We start from the raw sequence: 23708 nt of genomic DNA, 5'->3' as shown, positions 1-23708 counted from the left end.
ACCACTGGGTGGAAAAAGCTCAGGCACAGCTGACTCAGTCCAGAACCAGAGAGATGAATTATTCATCCATTCAGCCAATCGTTCGTAACAGCCCCGCAGACCACTACTAGTAGGAGTTAGGTAGAAATTAAGAGCGGAACAATGAGGAAATATGAAACTTGTCCTGTGGTCACCCAGCTAGACAATGAAAGCCACTTCACTGAAGACGTATATGTAAACAATGTCAGAACTTACTAAACTCACACCACTTAAAAATAGAATGATCAACAAGCTTTTGTCATAGTAGTGTGATGATCACAAGACATCATGATCAGAGCTTCACTGTATGCTTTTTATAAAGCGCATTGACCTTAGTCATGGTAAATCACAAAAAAGTGTTAATGGGAAATTAACACTGCGAGTATTAATGGCAAATTACTGTGGGATAAATAAAAAAGATTGATCACACTAATGCGATGCCAAATATGTTTTAAACGTAATTTCTACTTTATATTTTCTCCTGAATGAAACCTATATGTAAGTGGTACATGTGATTTTGACATAGTAGGTGGACTGTGATTGGTTTGAGTTAACAAGTTATGAAAGAAGACCTTTTACGCAAACCTCCAGCTTCACTTGAGGTTAGGCATTACTAACTGTGGAAACATGACTGCTGAGAAATATCCAGTCCAACCATAATCTGGCTTTTCAATTTTAGGTTTGTTCGGAGATTACTTATCAGCAAAAGTCCCACAATTCTTTAGACATGCACTGAAGTACTGATTTTCCAACTGCTATAATTAATGCATTTTATGTAAATGTAGGCATTTTAATAAATGCTGGATATGGGTTTCCCTCAAAATGAAATGGAAATAATATCATGAATATTTTTTCCATTTTACTCAACTGCTGTATGAACATTACAAGAGAGAGCAATTACCAAACCAAGTACCTTTTCCAACTTTACTGTGCTCTAAGTTGAGTATGTTCCATACATATTATCATTAATTGCTTTAGATAGTTACAGCAGTTATACATATTACAGTTGATCTGAAGGTCAGACAAACTATGCAGGATATTGTCTCTGATAATGCATTCATGGAAATAATGTGCAGTGCAGCTTCTACCAAAATATTAGAGATAAAGTAGGGTGCACCTCACATTGTTCAGTCATCACAAGTCAAATAATAAACTTGAGGGATGAAAGTGAACCACTACTGCCATCTTCCTCCTTAGTACTCATTGCATTTTGCCTTATGCTTTGTTCAACAAGTTTAATTTTCTTTAGACAAGGATTCAGGGCTTTACCACAGAAGGAATGTAAAGCACAGAACTGAGCTTAGAAAGCTAATGACAAGTAATGTAGGTGGAATATGTGACCAGGGCTGTCCTATTTCAGACAAACACTGACATTAAAGTGTCTGTTGTTAGACATTAGGTGACAATGGACATTTACATTACAGCCCATCACGAATTTAAACTATCAAAAACATGACTGATGTCAGAGTAGCTAGCGAATGATACTTACAAGATGAGTTAGATCACCCTATAGGAAAACATCTTGTCATCCAATTTTATGCAAAAAGCTAAATCCAACCAAAGTTGACATTAGTCAAAGATTACAACTGCCTGAATTTTAAACTGATATAAGAAGAAGCAGAACCAGCAACGATCATTAGTTGATGCCCCTAAGTACCAAAAGACCAAAAAAGTGAAGTCCTCTGAACACCACGTTGGTGTTTTGAAACATCCGGTTTTCTCATAATGAAACTAAACAACCTACATGCAACACAATCTGGTCTCCTGCTTGGCTCCTGGCCAGGTAACTGTTCTTCTAAATTGTATCTGCCCATCAAGATACAAAGAGACTGGGCAGACTGGAAAGTGTCACTACAGATACTTTGTACCCAGGGCAAATTTCATTTATTGCAGAACACACTAAGTAGTGTGTACTAACAGTAGTTTTGGCTCATTTTCAAGAATGGAAAGAAAGGCTTAATGTAAATAATCCTATTATACTGAAACTACAATACCAATATGATGTTTTATATTACGTAAATGCTACACAAGATATATGAAGTAATTTTGATTATAGTGGACTCCATATAGTAAATGCTGTTATTTATTATTGTGCAGTGAATTTATAGCAAGTAGGAGGATGGGTGCAATGAGTGGGTAACTGACCCATAATCTATGTACCAGTGCGCTCCTTTACAAGAAGAGCCAGGCAGATCCACCTCTACAGTTTTGAGGCGGTAGTTTCTATTGACCCAAAAATACTAAAAGTACACAAAAATACTCTTTATGGCATTTCTACTCTCTCAGAAAAGTAATCTATTGTGAATGGTTGTAGAGACAGGAAACAGAAAAGAGGAAGACAGGGTTAGACCCCACCCAATGAGCCATGAAGGCACCCCAGTTCTGTTACTGGCCTTGGTCACTGTGCTGTGCATAAGTGACCGAAAACACCAGCAAGAGATGAATCCTTACAGAAATGCAGATGAAAAGAGGAGAGATGGGAGACAAGAATGCAGAGAATAAAAAATGAGGGAGGCAGAGAAAAGGGGAGAGGCTGCAGCACCAGTATTTCCACACTTTTTTTGTGGTACTTTATTGATTACTGCAGGAGAAGGGGTCTTTTTGCCCTACACATTTCACTGTAAAGATCACAGGATTGGATACAGAACAGCAGGGCAGAGTCTTCCTGTGTGATGAGCTTAAAACAGGGGCCTTTCAGCGGTTGGACAATTTCCATGATCACTTTGTCATGTTTATATGTATTCTGACTGCAATGACCAGAAAATGGTATGAATGTCCAGTACACTTGCATTGACAGAATGACCTGAAGAAATCATGTGCAAGCATTGCAAAAGTATCCATGTGAGTGTCACATCCTGTCAGTGTGTCCCCCCCATCAGATTAAATCAGAGGAGAGCACAGATGTGTTCACAGAACCATCTTTCTGCATCTCACACACACACACACCATTTTGATGTCATCCCAAGGGAGTCGTCACAACAAAAAGTGACGTAAAAAGTTACCATTAATAGATTGTTGTTTGCTGCATTTCAAGTGTTGTTATTACCATGGAAACTGAGGACAAGCCAGCACCACTTCTACAGCTGACATCCTAATGCACATCAACATGATTAACAAAGCAACGAAGCATGATACACCACCACAGATGTGATGACTATTGACGAAGGAAGCCATTATTTCCAAGAAAGAAAAAACCCTACAGGCTTCCTCAGCACTCATTAGCTTTAAAAAACGATAGCAGGTCTGTCTTTAAAGGACGAGTTGCACATGATAAATCAAAAATAATGGACTGCCATAATGGATAAATCAGCTCATCCTTGTGCTTGTGCATGTGTGTGTGTGTGTGTGTATGCAGGGCAGATCACTCTTAGGCCTGCAGTCCAATCCTAATCCAAGTCTCGTGATCTGGCTGCTGTTAGTTCTCTGACAGCAGGAGGGGAGTGAAAAGAGCTGCAGTGGCCTGACAGATTTGAGAACCACCGCCACTCACTCCTGTGATATGCCGACGCAAGAATCAAAGTGCTCTTGCGCAACACGAATAATGAACAATCTGTGGTTTACACCTGCCTCCACTTCTGTGCAGTGACTCACTGCTGGTGCTGCTTGTATTTGTGCAGTTTCTCAGTTACATTTCTAGCTCTAAAAATGGCACCCAGAGACCTAGACAGGATTCACAGCATGTCCCAAGCAACGTGGGGAAACATTTTCTTTCAGAGTTATTTCTACTGGTCAGTTCTCCCACAATGATAGAATAACATAATGAATGACATGTACTGCATGACTCTCCACCCTGTGGTTACCCCCTCTTACAATTATATATAATTCTGTACAAAATAAGTCATATCTGAAGACATACAATTTCCTCCAATTCCAAGGAGAAAACAAGCAACTGTATCCTCCTGCATGTCTCTCTTGGATGTTTTTTTTTTTCAATTGTTTGAAGGATTTGAATTAGTGTAATACTACAAACACTTAACAAATATTACCATTTGTTGGTAACTATCTATACTTTTTCACAGCTGAAGAGCGTTTTGCAACAGGCTCTTCTCACTCCAACTCCCTGTGGAACAGCCGAGGCAAAGACAGGAAAGTAATTTAGGCAGCTTGAATGACAAGCAGCAGAGTAAAAGAATGCATCTGAACAATGTTTGCTATTGTTGGATGATATGAACTTAGTGAACATTTTATTTAGCTTGGAATCTAACAAATCTCATACCAACTCCAACTCCAGATGCAGTGAGAACTAAATATATGGATTAAGCCATGACAAATAAAAATTTTAAAACAGACAATAAACCCTCATTATATCATAGTGAGCAATAATAATGTTGTGTCAAATATAATATTCTATTTTTTAAGTCCTCACGAATTAAATACTGTACATAACCAGTTTTGCAACCAAGACATGATGTTAACAAATACTTTTACTCCATCAGAATAAACAAGATAACTGTGTTCAAGACTTTCCAAAAAACACTTCAGGAATCTTCAGGCTTTTTCCAGGAACACTGCCTTGTAGTCCTGAAAATGGCTCAAGAATCACCACCACCCAGAGAAGACCCCCCCCAAGTAAAGCCGGTATCACCCTGGCTCCTGCCTTCTGAGTGTCTGCCAGCAGCACCTACCTGCAGATCCGCTCCTTGCAGTCTACAGTCCATGTACTTTTCCCACGCATATGACAGATCAGTCTGCAGTAGATTGGCCATATCGTCCACAGCTCCGGGTTAAACACAAGTCAGGGCGTTGAGGAAGTCAGGAATGACAAAATTCTTCCTTTGGTTTCCTTCCTAATCCTCCTGGTGAGTGCAAGTGACCCGGACAGCACCGAACGAAGCCTCAATTGTTTCCCTGAGTCTTTCATAGCAGATTCATGATTCACTGCGCTGCTTTGCCACTTTTAAATTGGGCTCTGCAGAAAAATACAATACAGTGTCAATGGTTAGCAAAACAGAATTAGCTGGCATTTGTCTGCTGTGGCTGTTGTCCGCGAACACAGACACTGACAGTTGAATGTGACACATTTGAACCTGACTTGAACCGAAACTTCGGCCAGATGAGCCTGACACACTGTAGCTTTTCCAAAACAACACGGGCTCAAGTAACACACTCAGCTAGCTAGCTAGGTATCTGACAGAACCTGCGTCAAAAGTTCAGGCACGTTGAAGAAACTCATTTCCGGTACTGGATTTTGTTTTCAAAACAAAAGCACCTAATTTGTTACTGTAGGTAACTGCTGATGAATACAATCTCTCTCAAAACCCCATTAACACATTTTAATTCGATCGTAAATCGGATAAAATCGATTTTTTTTTCATTTCTTAGAATGAACTTCATTAAAGTAATAATATGGGAAAAACATATTTTCATTAACACTATTGTTACCACCACCTACTACTACCAACCAACTACCAACATCATTAAAAACTTGTGTGAATTGTTTGTAATTTATAATCATTCCTTGAATGTACTCTTTACTTACATTTGTAGATTGACTTAACAACTTAAAATATTGCAATTAATGTTTTATTTTGAAAGTTACGCTCGATATACGGGTTTATCGTTTTAGCTAGCTTGACCGCGATAGATCTAGGCAAGACAGCTCGATGATTTTAACCAAAATACGTGCATAAATGCAATATTAGCCTCACAGCCACTATACATAATGAGGCCTACAACGTATGTCAATTAACAAAAATGCATATTATCGAATTTTGGCTCTTTTGGTAACAGTCATAGTGTTAGCTGTTATGCTGGTTGTAGCATCGCATCGCACTGTGTATGGCAGCTGTCAAAAACTGTGTAGCAGAGACACGAACAGGTCGTTAACGGTGTTTATCCAAATAAAAAGACGGTCCGGCTACAGGCACATCTTGCTGGAATTCATAATATCAAGTTCCGAGTGGAAATAATTAATTTTCATACATACCTTCGTTTCCCATAAATTAAAGCCAGCTAACGCTAGCCTTCGTCCAGAAGCCCACTATGTGTGATTTAGCCCTCAGCAATGACTGCAAGACAAACACACTGCCGCCCCTTTCCTTGCCTGCTAACGTTAGAACCGCCTAGAATGTAATCGGCTGAATGAGGGCCTGAATTACCTTTCAAACGCGGTTAGATTTAATTTTTATTTTATTGCTGACATTTTGGGAATACAGAATTTCAACAGAAAAAAATTTGGTCAAAGTCACAATTTTTCTGGTATAGATTCGATTAAGAACAAGAGATATCATAACCTCAAACAGAAAACAGTAAATGTAAATGAATTTCGCTGAAAGTCTAATCTTTCTGTTTTGGTGATGGTCAGGGCAAAATGTTCCTCGCAGACAAGCTTGAGGGTCAGGACACCATGAAATCTTATAAGCGCTTACAGCCGGTGGCATGCCCACAGACCCCCGTTTTGCTTCCCATTGGATAACACACAGCTGATATCCCAATCAATCAAAGCTTTTCGTTTAGGGAATGGTGGTGCGTTTGTAAATCTCTGTAAATCCGCGAATATACTCAGATAAAGGTACAATAAATAAACTGGGCCACTGGTAGCCCAGATTACCTGTGTTCACATTGGACACAATTTAACGACCCTTTCCAGGCATATCGGAATTAGTAAATTAAATTATCTTATTGTTATTTTGTGCAATTGTAGCTTGCCTACTATTGACAATCATAGTGGATTTTTTAAACTTTTCACACGTAAACCACCACATACAAGATAATCGGTTATCCACAAATCACGTTGTGTAGCTATAGCCTAGGTCCTGGCCTCCATCTTTGAAATAGCACACGTTTACTTCTAGCCACTAAACTCTTGCCTAAGTTTTCATTGTTAAACTCAAAATATTAACAGTATATACCTTTCAGGGTTTTATTTTTATTTTCATTTATTTACTTAGTTTATTAGTTTGTTTGAGGGGTGAAGACATTTCACACGTTTGTTTTGTAAAGTAATTTATAGCTGCATATGTAGACTACTATTACATCTAACATAAGTTGATTAATCATTTAGTTGATAATTTGCAACTAGTCATATGCAAATCACCAGTAGTCATTTTTCCAGTCCATATAGATTTTGGAGTTTTAGTCAGACAAAACAAGTAATTTAATTACATTACTTTGGGACAGTGCCAAGCATTGGTTTCCTTGTTTGTTTTTTCACTTTTTCTTTCATTTAAAGAATCAACAAATGAATCCATAATGAAATAATATTCAGTTGCAACCCTAACATGAATATTACGGTTTCAATGTGGTTGCAGCTCACGTGGTTAATACATATTTCGAGTTTACAAAGAGCCCCTTAATGCACCATGACGTAGGCAAGTGTCTCCCTTTCCGCGGCAGTTCACGCTGTCAGTGGCCGCGTTTTTTGATTGGTTTAAAGCAGAAACGTCAACAACAAACCAAAACTCTCCTTTCCAGAACTTAAAGGCAGGTTAAACAGCAGGCTACTACTTATTCAGAACGTAATATGGCTGGTCGTGAATCCAGGTGTTGTCCTTAGTAATTAAATCCTTCCGGTGTAACGTTTCGTCACTTCTTCAAGTGGTGGAGTCATTTATTCAAGTAAACTTCTATTTCATGAATTAGAAAAAAATATATAGGCTACTGTGGAAAATCCCTAGATTAATGTAGAAAAGGGGGAGCTGGAAATGCTATAATTTTAAGAATTTTATTGTCTTAACTTTCAAATATTTAGATTTACATTTTTACATACAAATCTGCCTTATACCGTTCATTTATTCAACCATTGTAACTACCGTAAGGTTTTAGCAATTTCGGCCTATTATGTATTTGTAATACACTCTACCGAACACAAGATGTCGCTATTTTTATACTGAAGCCACAGACGTAGCAGACCAACATGTTAGAAAAAGGTTTATTCTTTTGTTGCCCAGCATGTAAACTCATCCCACCAGCTTGTACAGACACTTGTATTCCTATTCCACATTAATACTTCCATGAGATAACCTATGGGATAAACCAAACATGCCACAGTGTAACACAACTGACATGAGATGATGTCATGCATTGCTGTGATGAATTTCACATTAAATTATATATCCCTTGAGCTTTATTCTCAGTTTATGTGCACTCAGGAAAGACTTCAACATAATAGTGTTTATATTTACAATTCTGAAAGGCAAATGTGATCTTTGTAAAGGCAATGGGAAATGTAAAAAATGTAGATAAGCATAACATCGAGCAATAAAAGGCACAGTAAGTTCACCTCTGGTTTACAGTGGCATTTTCAGCAGCTATAGTTTAGTAATGCTGAGTGGCTCCTAATTTGCGGTCAAACATCCACACAACATCCTCATTTCAGTACCCGCTGTCTCTCTCCACACAGCCCACACCCACTGCGTTGTTGGGACACTTGCAGGAGCGGCCAGTCGGTGTTGCTAAACAGAGGTGAGTGCAGCCCCCGTTGTTCACTGCACAGTGGTTTTGTCCTGGCGGAAGGGGAACATAAACAAGCTCTTATCAATGCAGGACATCCTAGGGTATCTGTATAAATCATAAGCCACCATAGCAAGGAAGAGCAGGAAAAAGCCTCTTCACTGTTTATATAGCAGATATATACATACTTAAAAGAAATACATAGCAACATAGCAAACTCCAGATGTTGGAGGCCCCTCTCCCTTGACTCCACATTCCCTGGCCTTATGCATGCAGCCTTATCGAGAGGGGAGGATGAGGCCTGGTGCTGTACAGAAACATCAGTCATCCCTTCACTAAATGATGAATACTAAGTGCAGAATTCCTCCTCCTGCGTTCAGGTTGAGGAGTGAACCTGTGATTTCTCTGGTTTGCAATCAAACCTGTGATCGCTAGGTACTGAAGAGTGGAGTGAATGGATAATAAGCCTGACTCAAAGGTAGCCCCCGAATGTACAAGGGTCAAGCTATTTCTAAAAATGGGTCTTTACTGGAGCTGCACATTGGAACTACAATACAAAAATGACTAGACATGAAAACATGTTTTTTCAACATCCCTATGCTAAAAGATATGTCAAAACTTTAAAAGTGCACAAGATCTTTAAGGTGAATATCTGCTCCCTTTGCACTCTCATAAGTGGCTTATACCTGCAGGACACTGGGCATAGGCTGTGGTGATCCCGTATAACTTGGTCCGTTTCTGAGGCTGGAACTCGTCTGACTCCCTGCCGGCATTGCGATCTACTGCAACCACTCCATCCCTGTTGTAAACACAATCAGCGCAAGAGTTAAGGCATCCAGGACAGTCCCAGCTTGAGAAATGTTAGCATCCTGCCCCCCTGTGTTTTGTATAAAGTCTGTCAAGCATGAGTAAGGGTAAGGGTAGGTTTCTTAGCCATAACTAACATAGTTTGTTGTAAACTGTTGAAGTGTGTGCCTCCCCCACCACCACCACCTCTCAACCTTCTCCAGCCCTGAAAAGATCACAGGGAGGCCCTGGGTAGGTCACTCACAGACGCTGAGGCTGAGAAATTGCAAGCAGCTGCCACTTTTTAGATGCCTCCTCACCCCACATAAACACACACACACACACACACACACACACACACACACACACACACACACACACACACAGATACCCAGCCCCCGCTTTACAAACATACAGCCGCATGGGAAGACAGCTCCAGGTTTCAGGGTGGGACTGTGCGAGTCTTGGAAAACATCAAGGGCTCATGCTTTAACTGTGGGGAGCTGTTTGACCTCTGACCTTTGACCCCTAGCTCTGGACTATTACATTGCACAGTGGATCATGGATTAAGGCAGCATTAAGTCCTTGATGCTACAATACCTTTAGGTCTCAATTATAATCATCAAATTCCAGTGTGTAATAATTGAACTGTATCCAGGTTGTACTGAGTAACAGTACTGAGACATCTGACTGAATCCTTACAGCAACATCTGTGTGTAATAACCTTTTATGCTACTTCAAGTTTCAGTTAATACAATAAGTCAAACCTCTGCCAGTCAGTGTAGTAGATGTTCTTGCCGAAAGAAGTAATTCCAAAAGGGTACTGAATCCCCTCCATGACCTTTCTGCGATCACCCCGGCCAGGATGCATGCACTCCATTTTATGTGTGCCTACAGGCGAGAAATCACACTTAATGCTCATCACAAGGCAGACATCATTTCACAGATGAGTCTGAAATCTACAGTACCTGCATCTGCCCAGCAAAGCAGAGAGCTCTGAGAGTCATAAGCCAAGCCGTTGGGCAGGCCGAGATCGTCCTTCACCAGCACCCTTCTGTTGGATCCATCCATGTACGAGGTCTCAATCTTGGGAGCCTCGCGGTTCCAGTCAGACCAGTATAGATTTCTGTCATAAGAACAGGTGTGGAATCAGTTCATTATCAAACTGAGCAATAAACAATGAATTTAAATTGCTGATCGATTTCTACGTAATGGTAATATAACTGTTACTGTTATTCTGCTGCCAATAAATTTAACTCAAACTTGTTGCTGAGATTATTGTGAGTACCAAAGTGAAAAGTCCCTGTTAAGCTATCCAGTTTATGTTTACGAAGCTTTAAAGGAGTAGTTTGTTTGTTTTTTTCGCTTTTTGCTTTCTTGTCGTGAGTTAAATAAGATGATCGGTACCACTCTTATATCTGTTCATTCAGTATAAGTCCATGATGAGCAGCTAATTAGCCTAGCGTAGTATAAACACTGTAAATGGGGAAGAAGCTAGCCTGGCTCTGTCCAAAGGTAACAGTGCCTCTGAAGCTCACTAAGTAACATGTAATATCTTATTTGTTTAAAGCTAAATTTAAGCATTTTGGGAAGCACACTTATTTGCTTTGTGCGACGATAGACGATTTTATACTCATTACACATTTATTTGTACAGATTAAACAAATTGGATATAGTGTGTTAATTAGTGAGCTTTGGAGGGGACGTCAAGTGGATTTTTTTTAAGGATTTGTTTATATTTTGGACAGAGCCATGCTAGCCATTTCCCCGTTTTCAGTCTTTATGCTAAGCTAACCTAACCAGCTGCTAGTTGTATCTAGTGTACAGACATGAGAGTGTATTTCCCAAAATGTTGAACCCTTCCTTTAAGCGCACACTGCCCAATCATAACTTAAAAGGGATGGATTTATGATTCAAATTTTCTTAGAACAAATCACCTTTAAAAAATCATTTGAGATTACTATCTTGCAGTATGTTAAAGAAATAAGTTAGTAAAGTGTAAAAGTTTTACACACCCATTGGGAGGGTCAGTGATAACAGCACGGGGGTTGACAAGATCAGAGTTTATAATGACACGACGCTGAGACCCGTCCAGAGAGGCAACCTCGATGTGATCCTTCACAGAGTCTGTCCAGAACATAGTTCGCCCCAAGTGGTCAATGGCGATACCCTCTGGGCTATCCAAATCTGTTGAGAGGTTACATTTTATCATCAGTTTCTTTGTTTGATGTAAACAGTCTTCTATTTCATCAAAGGCTGAAAATGGAAGAGAACCAATGGAGTGAAGGATAACAGTGAGCAGTGACCCCACCTGATCTAATGACTGCAACTGGTTCTCCCCCCTGGATGCTGGCCTTGCTGATTGAGGGAGATGTGATTTCTGTCCAGTAGACCATTTTCTCCACACAGTCATAGGCCACTCCAATGATTACCTTCTCCTGTGGAGGGGTCAACAGCCAATCTTTGAAGTGCACTTTGTTCAAACAAGAGTGGTCGGGGATAAAAACATTGAGCAGATGTGTTTTTTGACATTAACGTCTAGACATAAATCCAAACAAACAGAGCCACATACTCAGCATGAGAGACTCAGCCAGACCTCAGACCAGCTGGTTTGGAAATCAGTGTAACAAGAAATGCAGATTGTAATTCCAAAGATGTCGGACTGATGTTAGTAATTAGTGTGAATGTCTCCATGTGCATCCAATAAAGTGCAAGCCTAGAATGCATGAAGCAGATTGGGAAATCGCAGAGCTAGAATGCTAGTATTAGTACCAGCAAGGGAACAGACGTTGAGTAAGAGGCTGAGCCGATGTTGTATACACTTAGGAGAAATCCGAACATACTGCAGCTTTTGTTTAGATTGTTTGCTCTGGTTTAATCTGACTGATCACACATACCAAAAATCCTGACTAAACACTGTGTCTGAGGTCAATTTCTGTCTTCTTAAACTTGGAGCTGCATTGCCCAGAAGTGCTAAGATCTTATAAGCATTTGTCCGTCATGTACAGACATAAATCCAGTAAATGATTGCCTTTTTTTTATATGTCATAACGAACATTTTAAAATCTCTCAGGAAAATGTTGGTATTAAGAGGAATAAAAATGTGGAATAAAACCAGAAATAATATAAAACCAAAATAAAACCAAAATGGATCACACAATACCACTCAAACTGCTTGTAGAGCCATGTCTCTAAAAGATAAGAAGAGAAACTTACAGGGAGGTGGAGGACAGCCTTGGCATCATCCTTTTTCATATCATAACCTTCCAGCGGGACGTGCTCTATCCTGCCACTCTGGGCAAACAACAGGTGTGTTCCCGGAGGCAGGGGGTGGACATCAGGTCGAGGGCTGGGTCCCACAGGTGGTTCCTTAGGATCATGTTCGATACCTACCAAAGACAAACACAGAGAAATCAGGGGTCTCTTGGAGAAGAAACCCACCACCCTTCTTCAAAATGTATCTGTGATGTGTGATTTACTCACACATTGGTCTGCTGCCAGGTCCAGAGCGAGTCCCATGGATCTCCTGTCCATTTTGGTCCACGCACCAGCAGTGTCCCGTGCTGCCATGGCACTGCATTGGCTCATAGGCACCATGCTCATCACATGTAGGGATGTACTGTCCAACTGGAGGCCGGGGCCCTCGTGGACCAGTAGCACCCAGAAGACTTTCTCTGTGGTTCTCGCATTGTGTTTTTGTCCTCTCTGAGGGGAAAAATGAAAAATTAGCTCCAAGCTGATCACAAGTCCGTGGCACAAACCTCGATCATAAGCTCATTTATATTTCCTTTTGTCTTCTGCTCTAAATTCAGCTCGACAAAAACTCCCACATTCCTTATAAGGTATGACAAATTCCTTTTGCTATCCAGAAGAAAATGAAAAACAGGTTCCAGCTGGCACCAATATACTGTGGAGAGGAGCTCATTTCCAAGTGGAATAAATAATGCTGTGAACAATGCTGTGAATAAAAATGATCCGTTTTCTATTTTTATATTATTGAGCATGCAGCTACATCAAAGAAAACTATTACCGAACTGTCTGAACTCCCACAGCAGACACCCAGAATAAACTTGTAGCAGCACAGACTGAATGTTGCAAGACTGAATATAAAACAGCAATGCACCATTGAAGGGGGTTTGCTTGTCAGAAAGTGATGGCATATCAAAATGACTTACCTGGAGAGCAGTAGAAGCCGTCGCCATAGTAACCTGACTTGCACTGGCAGGTAAATGATCCCTGGGTGTTATAACACACAGCGTCCTGATGGCACCTGTTTGCCTGGCACTCATCTATGTCTTCAGGTAGAATAAAAGAGGATGAGTGAGGACAGAGAAGAGTCGGGCATCATAAGCGAAAAATATTTTGTGCACATCCAAGTTGTTGCGTCCTTTTATGGTCAGAGGTCCACAGAGTGATCTGGGTCCTCAGAGTGCAGAACATCAAGCGGAGGCGTGGAAAGAATGGAAACTATGAATGAGTACTACAGAGGACCGGCCAAAAAAACTACACACCGACTCAGGACCTCCACGTTAGAAAAGCCCATCTGCTTTTCCAGTTTCACTGTTCCACCACTGCAGATGTATTATGCAACCAATCTCACCTCCCCCAGTCCTGAGCAGACGGTTTAACATTTATAGCCTTAAATTCCATGTAATGGATTTAAAATAGTGAATATTTGTGTTAAAGGACTGTACTGTTCATTTTAATTTAGCCTGTTAGCCAAGAAATACTTCACTATACTACAACAATTTTCGAAGCATGTCGTTTCAACTTAATCATCATCACATGATAAGACCATTTCAAGAAGAAAGAACTCCTTTTAAGTGTAACAACGGATGCTCTGAGACTCAAGATATCTGAGGATGAATTTCTAACAACATTTTCACTAACCGAAGCCACTAAAATCACATCATCTTCACAATGCCCTCGTCAGCTTATGTGTTTTTTTGCCTTCCTCTACAACGATTCTCAACTAAATGTTCCTACTATTTTACTATTCTGTGTTTAATCATTCAGTCATCTCATTTACGTAATGTTGCTGCCTATTTTATTCCTACTCCTCATTAACTTAAAGACAGTTTAGCTGAAAATGAAATGACTTTAAACCCGCAGAGTAGCAGCAACAACTCTGACTGGCCCGCTGTTATGTGTCTGAACACTGTGGCCAATCAGAGCTGTTGCTTTGTGGATTGGATATCACATCATTTTTATGCACACTGCTGACATTATAAAATGAACTACCTTTAAATTAAAATGTTCACAAAGTGGAAACTGGAAATGTTACAGAAGGAGACAAATGAATTAATTATAAATATAATGAATTAATAAAATCAATTAAAACAAATCTGTTTCTAATAGCTTTTCTCAATGAATGAATGCATTAACTGATTATAAGTAACAATGCCTATAATTACATGATATAAAAAGCCTATAACTCATCTAAACACGCCAGGCTTCATAAACAAGTAGTCTCTACCAGCAAATTGCATTATCACATAATGATAATGTAACTTTGATTAATAAGTAAGTTGATTTTTACACTGCACTGCAATAAATGGCAGCCAACCTACAAACTAAAAGCAGTTTATTCCTATGATCCTTCTTTAGCACAAGCATATATTTATAGTCTCTATGCATTACCTTGGCAGATTCTACCATCCCCGATGAACCCTCGCAAGCAGGAGCAGATGTAGGAAGAGCCGCCAGTGTAGCTGCACTGAGCGCGCTGAGGAATATCACAGGTATGTGTGCCTTCTTCACAGGCGTCAACAGGCTGGTTAACCTCTGAGGAGGAGGAGAAAAGTGTGAAAACTGTCAAAATCTTGCAATTTTCTGTGACTTTTTCAAGCTTGTGAACTGTCCTGATGTGGTCTAAGGATGTATTATTTCCAACAGGCCTGATGAACACACACACATACATTTACACACACGTAATGGGGACCTAAAACTTAATTACACTTTTAACTAGATAATCTGTAAAATGATGCAAGTTGCATGTGTGTACTTATGATTAGTAAGTACACATATGGTTTGTGTTCCTCACAGTGGTCTCCTTAATATTTTAATACATTTTATTACAGTTTATGTCTGAACCTGTACATCCTAAACACCAGGTGAGATTTCTGAAATATGTAATTGTACATGGCAGCACACAAACACCACTTACCAATGCAGGTCAGCCCATCAGTATCGAACTGATATCCATCTTCACATTCACAGCGGAAGGTCCCTGGCTGGTTGTTGCAAATAGCATGGAAGCCACAGATCTGGGGATTCTCTCTGCACTCATCAATGTCTGATGAAGAGAAGAGCCAATATGCTAATAACTGCAACATTAGGTCCAAGTTTGAGTTTGAGCTCTGAAGTCTGGATCAGTGTCCTTCATTATCAGATGTTAGGAGATCAGAGAAGAGAGCTTAATTAGATGTCTTAATTACAAATGTTTCAAGATACCATCTGTCTGAAATACTTCCTTCCTTTTTCTACTGTATGTACCGAAGAGCTTCCTGTCTGAACTCGAATACAAAAGACCTCTGGTTCTATAGTATGTGGCCTGGGATTGAGGACCTGGTCTGGGAGTATGGGACACTTTGTTTACAATATGGGAGTCCCTCTGCTAATTGGCAAGATTACGCAGTTCCACAGGAAGGAAGGCTCTAAACAGATGTGGAAATAGTATGATTGACTTGAAAGCAGAAAATAAATTGGTGGAGAGAATCAAGAGGCTACTACACCCTCTTTATTGACACAAACATTGTGTGTTTTTTATATCTTATCACATGCCATTCTTACCATAACATGTGCGGCCATCACCATTGAAGCCAGAAGCACACTGGCAGGTGAACTGGTTCCCCTCTCCAGGTCGACAGACAGCGTTGGTGTCACAGCCGTGTCGTCCAGTGAAACATGGGTTCTCTTCTGGCTGCCCTCCTGAGAATGGAAGATGTAGGACAGTGTTGTTGCTAAACCATTAACTTGTGTGACTGCATGAGAAAGACTTGTTTACTATTGAACAACAGCCCTAACTTTTAGTAAAACCATCTTTCGGTCAGGATGTTATATGTTGCACTCCAGGAAGGAAATGAGCACAGACCAAAACAGGATGACAGGAATAATGTCCATGACCTCACCATTGATATCCCCAATCTTGTTGCTCATGGCGAACCGGATGAGTTCATTATTAGCGTCGTACATGACAAAGACCTGGTCCACGCTGAGCATCTGAGTAGGTTTCATGTCTCTTGAAGACTCGTCATGCTGGCAGCTCTGGAAGGTGATGGTCTGACGCCACTGATACGTCCTGGTGTCAGTGGAGCCATCGGGCAAGCTCACTACGTAGTCCCGAGTGGAGGATGAGGTGATCACTGGAAGGTATGATAGACAGGTAGGAAACAAGAGGATGATGGTTTCTCAGTGTTCACTTTCTAAGGGTTTAGTTATGATTACAAAAGCTGAAAAGCCTTGGAAATTAAAATAAAGAGATATATGGCCAAAGGCAAAAGATAGGAGAAACAACCCAGTGACATTTCTGTCAAAACAAATTCTTCTCTTGGTTCTCTGCTCAAGCTGTATCTTACAGTTGTTGCTGTACTGGTAGATCTCAGAGTAAGGGTCGATCTGTACAGTGGATCCACGAGGCACCTCAGGGACCCGGCCTTCCAGGGTGGTGCTCACCACCAGGTGGTCGTGCTCATCGATGCCTTTGAACTCCTGCCTGATGGTCAGCTTCTCATTCCCTGGCAGAAAGGTCACCTCAGCCTGCCGTGTGAACTCCCCCCCTTCAGAGGACAGAGGAGAGGTTAACTTTAAGACCCTAGCCCTGGATGAACTTTGGCTCACCGCCGTCTGTCTGAGCTGAGGCAATGTGAGGGGAATTCAGCTGGATGGGATTCAGCAGTGAGTAAAACAGCAGCTGTATGGAAATATGTGCTTGTAGCAGCACTGACATTTGTTGACAGAGATTTGATCCTAAATCTTCATTTGTGTCATTTTGTAACCAAGTGAAGCGTGAGAAAATCGCATGAAAAGCAGGTGGATGTCACATTATCAAATATTGTTAGTGCAGTAGTAGAACTTTTCCCCTCACCAATAATACTGAAGCCATTCTTGAAGCCCGGCTGCTCCAGAGCAAAGGCCCACCCAATCACACCACCCAGGGCCGACAGGGGCTGCAGTGACGGCCCAAGAGTGTAAGGGATGTCACTGATGGCGACGTAGGATCGGCCATCATTTACCACAACATATGAGTGGAGATCGTTGCTTGTGAACTCCACGGGAGAAGGAGAGTTGCCCACATACACTTTTCCATGCACTTTACCATTTGTCCTCTGTGGTTTTCCTGCAAAACAAACCAATACCATCAACGTTATAGAGAAGAGTACAGAGAAGCGTGAGAATGTGTGAGGACGTCTGTGGAACAAGTGAAACTGTTAGGACAGATGCTAAAAGACTTCTCCAACATCCACAGCTGTTAGATATTAAGAAGAATTAATACATTACATAATGAAAATGTTCAGCTGTTATTTTTTAAAAGCTAACCTGGCAGATAGCAATACCATGTGATTGTCTTATGTAACTTTGTGTTTTAATGTGTTTTCAGACTGATACTGTGAATATACTGTGTTTAACTTGAACAATTCAGCTAAGGTATTACCTACAGAAGAATTGCAATTGTCAGTGTAATGATACTCGATAGAGAGCTAGCTAGCAAGCAGGGCTAAACTGTTATAACTGTAGTATTTCTGTGACATTTTGGCTACTTCAGCTAGCCACACTAGCTAATTGTTTACCAAGCCATGCCAGCCACTTAGATTAGTTAAGCTAAGACACAATTTTACAAAATAGGAAAAACTGTATTGATAAATTGGTAAAATTACAATGGAAATAACATCGCAGCATTACTGGCCTCAGCGACTAATGCAGCCTAATGTCTGATGTTATGTGTTGGTGTTTTATGTTTACTGTTATAATAAAAGCAAAATATTCATAGCTGACATTTCATGAAACTGTGTAAAGCTTGCCATAGACACACATGCATCTTAACTCATTTCTCTCCTTTTCCTTGAAGCACTGATAATTTCAGCACTACAGTTTTAATCTCTAAAATTAAAAGTCATCACTTAAAGAGGACACGTACCCTCTGCCACACACTGTAAACCATTCCCATAGAAGCCAGGTCTGCAGTGGCAGCAGTATCCACTGGAGTAGTCCTTGCAGTCAGCAAACTGGGAGCACTTATTCCTGTTGTTTGAACATGTCCCAAGGTTGTATGAGAACACTGAAAACGTAGAAACAGAATTCACAGTAAGAATAACAGAAACAATTGATTCATTAAATAACTGTAATATTCAAAATATACAGAACAATATACAGAACAAAAAAAAAAAAGGCTTTCTGCTGTCGACTCACCATCTACATTAATATCTGTGTCATCCACCACCACCACCACCTCTGGGTTATCAGGCTGATGGGGCTGGTACTGAACTGGGTGGACTTTGATCTGTCCCCCTTCTGTCTCATAGGGAGGGTATTCTACTTGTTGTCCATCTGTATACACAGGTCCTCTTGCATCAGTGGCCTCATCATAGCCATCGGGGGCCCCATGTGATGCGGCCTCAGTAAGCAGGTCAGGGACCTCACCTGGAGCCACGTTGGTAAAAAAGGGAGAAGTTCCAATCTCGTACACCCATACACCTCGCAGGCCAGAGTTGGTCTTCCTGTCAGAGTTAAGTTTGTAGGATGAAAACACATTTTACAGTCACTGTTCTTGAAACATTATCAAGCCTTTAACGCTGCAGGAAATTGTGTTCCTGTGCTGACGGATACTGATTGACTTACTCGGCTAAATCCCTGATGGATGCTTCGTCATCTGTGGTGGTGCGGTAGTATGGTCCCTGGTCGGAAAACAGGAAACCCTGGACCAAACCCTTACTGAAGCCAGCATGCATGGTCACACCACTGTTGTCTGCAGGTGTGGAGGAAAACTGTATCCCATCCCTCGTATACAGCACAATAGCATACGAAGAGGTTTCCAGGGATGCAATAACCAGCTGGAAGGTGTTTCTCTGTGTGATAAAACATGAAAGGGGACGATCATGACCAGTTTTTTCCTTAGATCACTTGAATAACCATGTGATGCTCACCTTCTTGTCGATGCTTTGAGGTTCATGGGTGGCGACATCAACCCAGGTGATCACCACAGCATGGGTAGGATTGACTTCATCGTCCTCGGGGAAGGCTCTGTTGATGTGCTCGGCTGCCCGACGCAGGACTTCAGGACTGGAGTCTTGACGGTAGAAAACTTTACCCACACCGTCACTCGTGTCCAGGTCTCCTTGCAGAGCCGCAATCATGCCAAACTTTGCAGGCATATTGCCAAGATATGTCGACTCGCTTGTTGGCTCTGCTGTGGCAACAAAACCATTGGTGTTGATCTGAAATTAAAAGCTTAAGTTGGTAATGGGCATAACAAGAAATGGATGATTGTAACGCTGTATGACTTTCTTTACGACACAACTAGAACTGTTTCACAGCAGAGGCAAAGCCAGTCCAGTCTGACCCACTTTGATCTTTATTTCAAACTCATTAGGCTAATGATCCGAGTCAGCTGCCATGTCCTACAAAAGCGCTACTGAACAAACAAGATGCCATTTAATGCAGATTTTACTCACTTAAGGTTAATGTGAACTCATACTAGGCTTGTAAAAAAAAAGAAAGGCTGGGTTCATGTCAAAATCACACACACACACACACACACACACACTCACTGCACATGGGGCTCCTCCACTTCCTGACCAGGGGAAAACAAGAGCACTATTCCTGGCCCAGGCCACACTGTTTCCTGTCCTTGCCCCTGACTAGCAGCCCCAGAGAGCCCGGAGATTGCACACTAATTTTCATTACAGAAACTTCCTGCCAAAATGGAAGATTGAGCTGGGAAAATGATCAGTGATCCCGATCTAACTGAGATAGTGCAGAGAGATCATTACGGCTAGTGAATATCCCAACATACCAGGGCTGGATGGAATATGAATCACACTCAGGAGGAGACGATAAAACCTGCTGATGATCAGAGAAAATGTTTTTTCTATTACCACGTCTGGTGTGAAAAGCATTACTGTTCCCACACAGGGCACAGACAGTTGAGGGTAGACTGTCTCGCCAATGAAAACAAAAATCTTCAGGCCATCTTGACTGCAGGGGAGGAATACAGTATGTTTGTCGTGGCTGATGTTGGGATAACTTGGAGGTAGTCAGCAGTGGGAACAAACCCCCTCAGACTGATTATCATAACAAAGAATTCAATATTTATTCTAAACCTCACAATCATGTGTTAACCATGACTTCATGCTGCACATCTCTAGTAGATCAACTCCTTGGTTCAGACTCCATAAATGACAAATCCACTGATTAAAAACTTTAATTAACTTCAATCAATAAGACTGATCACATCTTAAGAAATTAAAGCTATAGATATAATGAGCACTGCTTCAAGTAGACATCATCTAGTATAGACTACATTACTTTTTTAAATAAAACATGCGCAAGACAAATGTTGAGTTCCTGCCTTTCAAGGGGAAATACCTAATTACTCTCTGATAGCATGTTATCCACATGCAGCACAATTAAAACAGAGATGCAGCATTTTTCTTTGAAAAGGAGAATCACAGGGAATAAAGGGCTGTTTGTCTGTCCAACACAATGGTGCAGCTTTCAGCTAGATGTTCCTGTTGGCTTTTTCCAAGTAATTTAAAAGCTCCACTTGGCAACTGCAAACAACAAACAATAAACACATGGTGTCTTTAATTATTAGGTTACAGACTATCCTCCAAAGTCACTAGTTTGTATAGGTTTCATACTGCATTTTATTTAGATATTGCAGGATGTCAAAGTTTTAAACATTTGGTTCAAATGAGCGTCTTTTGGTGACCACACTGTTATGTGACATGGCTGTTTCGGAATGCATGGTTGCAAAGTAAGATTCCTCCAGTACTTTGGTCTTTGTGTCAACAGTAAAATGATAACCTCAGGGGAAGCTCTAAGAATGTGTGGACACATACACTCTACAAGATAGAGCAGCCCTATGATAAGTAAATCAATATTCACAAATATCCTACTATAAAAAGTCATACCCTGCCCCAGATACATTTTGCAACTTCCAGGCATTGTTTAAGTTTGCAATTACTGACCTCTTTTCACGTATATCTGCCTGGGGATTCTAGGGAATGCGCAATTGCGCAAGATCGATGGACTGTCCACCCAGACCAGTAAATCCCACGCGTTTGTGTTAAAATACTATGATAGTCTACCAAGTAATGGGTTAACTTACAAAGATGCGGTGGAAAGTGCCATCATAAAATAACACTGGCTGCTGCAGTCCCAGTTGGCGCGTCTGGTCATTCCCCGGTTCCAGTAACTGGTCTCTTGCGCGTGGACCGAAAGCGAAAAGCTCTCCCCGCGTTATGGTCTGAACCGAGGTCACAAATCCTAGAAAACTCGCACAGACGAGCCATCCTCGCTCCTGCCAGCCCATTGTTCGTGTTTCAGAGTCAGTCGAGCTGTCCTGTGGTTTGTTCAAGCCAGGTTAGAGGAGAGTGACGCACAGGCTCCACCGAAGAAAGTTCAGACAGAGTTTGAGAAACGCGGGGCGGAGTTGAGAGGGGCGCTGAGAACACTGCAGAGAGAAATGAGAGGTAGCCTATATTCTTCCTTTCATGTTGTTCCTCAAACTAACTCCTGAAGTGATGTGGTTTTTGGTTTGAGCTGAGGGTCAGTTTGGCACATTTAACCTGCATTTAACCTGCAGTGATGGCGTTTGGCCCACTTTGAAAAACAAAAACAAGAACATGACATTACATTAGATACAGGGTCTAGCTGAGGACAGAAGTCAGTTCCACATCATATCCTTTTATTGAAATTCTTCAAGCTCATTGTTCCTATGTTGCCAACACAGTAGAAAGCAGCCGTCTCTGTTTGGATGATAAGGTATTATAATACAGGGGGCACTGTGTGTGAGGTCTAAGGGTCTTCAGAGGGACAACACTGGAGCTGTATTGGCAGGTTTGGATACAGGCCAAGGGGCCATCAGAGCATAGACATCACAGCATGGACCAGTTACCGGCAACAGAGCCCCACGGCCGGTTTGATTGAAACATTATGTAAAGGACAATATCACAGAGCACTGTACCATACACTAATCATTTGAGGCATGCCGCCGTGGCTATCAGACTCCACTCCAGCTGGGATAATGAGGGGCATGCTGGTAATACGGTTCAACTTAGAGCTGTTTGTGCCCTGCTAACGGATGGTCAGTCATCTGTCCAACACTTTGGTTTTCTGAGCAACTGATGGTCACATTGCCGTGACGCTTTAATATGGGTATTCATTTTGTTGACCCTTTGACTTCTTTTTTTGTAATGCTGCCATCAGCCTAAAATGTCTTCTTTACCAACATTTTGCTCCATAATCTCTGTCTATTTTGAAAACGAAAATAAGATAAAGCACCTCCAAATTAAGGCTAAGATTTCCCCTATATTTGATATGGACAATCTAGATCCCCAGATGATGATTCACAATGTTTTTTGGTGACCCCTTGACCTTATCCCATGTCCATCACTGGGCCAAGCTTTCACTCCGGACACCACCACCAGAGAAATCAAAACTGAAAGTACAGACTATGTATCATGGATCCTACACCCACATAACTCCACATGAGGAATAATCTCCACTTTATCAGAGCTCTTAAAGCTCTGATGAAATAATCTAAGAAGGAAAATCAAAACTGCTCTGGTCAAATAACTCACAGCAAAAACTAAGGCTGTGACTTGTAACGAAGGGTCTTAAATAGACACTGATTTGTTTTAAAGGGTCATAAAGCCAATAGGTTGTGAAACACTGCCCTAGAGGATGAGTCTTTTCTATTGCGAACACTCAAAGAGCTACCCTCTTGCACCACCCTCAGGCCAAAACTTTGAGATGTAACAGCCAGAGTGCTATGAAATTTATAGAGCACATTTATGCTTCCAAGGGGATAAATTCTTGTGATTGTAGTGATTCCATGGCCTTTTCTTTAGCATCACCCTCAGGGCACACTTTCCATTTCCAGCCCCTCTGCTGGTAGATTGAGTTTTCCTCCTACAGTAGTGTGGTGTAATGAACATTTCAGCTTCCACTGGGGCTTCATCTTGCTGCTACTTGTTCTTACAAAACACATTACATAAACAGCCACAACGCACGCATATACAGTATGTATATATACATATATATATTTTACCTGCTTTAAAGACATTAGAATGATTTGGATTGTTGGACTGTGTCTCAGTTAAACTCAACATTTCTCGATCTGCTGTTAATTGCTAATGTTCTCAAAGAACAATTAAATCAGATGTAAGATTATTTTTCTCTGTAGATCTTGAACCACGCTAACAGCATTATGTTTATACTTAGGCTGAAGGAGTTTTCTACTGTACTTCAGTGGTTTCAAAATCAGATAACCACCAATCCAGATGCTTCCT

The 23708-nt window shown here is 41.0% G+C and overlaps 2 protein-coding genes across 4 annotated transcripts in view; both read right to left on the bottom strand.

Moving 5' to 3' along the window:
• lyst (lysosomal trafficking regulator) overlaps nt 1-6014 on the bottom strand; it is a 58943-nt gene extending 52929 nt beyond the window's left edge. For 2 of the 3 annotated variants that reach the window (XM_087175477.1, XM_087175478.1), the window contains exons 1-2: nt 5945-6014; nt 4644-4927 (exon numbers count right to left, since the gene is read on the bottom strand). In XM_087175477.1, the coding sequence (XP_087031603.1) occupies nt 4644-4724 (81 nt within the window). In that variant the 5' untranslated portion in view covers nt 4725-4927; nt 5945-6014. Of the gene's footprint in view, nt 1-4643; nt 4928-5944 lie in introns of those variants that run through there. The other variant, XM_087175479.1, reaches the window with a different exon arrangement.
• Nucleotides 6015-7874: 1860 nt separating this feature from the next.
• Nucleotides 7875-21827, bottom strand: nid1a (nidogen 1a). The gene is made up of 20 exons (XM_023411650.2): nt 21524-21827; nt 19338-19628; nt 19033-19259; nt 18604-18911; nt 18332-18472; nt 17282-17533; nt 16773-16973; nt 16326-16559; nt 15988-16125; nt 15362-15490; nt 14836-14979; nt 13371-13490; nt 12679-12900; nt 12412-12584; nt 11507-11633; nt 11211-11382; nt 10164-10321; nt 9963-10086; nt 9096-9208; nt 7875-8462 (listed from the first exon to the last, which is right to left on the bottom strand). Exons 1-20 carry the CDS (start codon nt 21725-21727, stop codon nt 8332-8334), a joined length of 3609 nt encoding a protein of 1202 aa, XP_023267418.1. The 5' UTR covers nt 21728-21827; the 3' UTR covers nt 7875-8331.
• Between the last annotated feature and the right edge of the window lie 1881 nt (nt 21828-23708).

This window comes from Seriola lalandi, unplaced genomic scaffold (assembly GCF_002814215.2).
Source record: "Seriola lalandi dorsalis isolate HSWRI2012SDOR001 ecotype SW California unplaced genomic scaffold, Sedor1 jcf7180002054470, whole genome shotgun sequence".
Taxonomy (NCBI): Eukaryota; Metazoa; Chordata; class Actinopteri; order Carangiformes; family Carangidae; genus Seriola; species Seriola lalandi.
The sequence above is the reverse complement of the archived record's forward strand: the minus strand, read 5'-3'. Positions and strand labels throughout refer to the sequence as shown.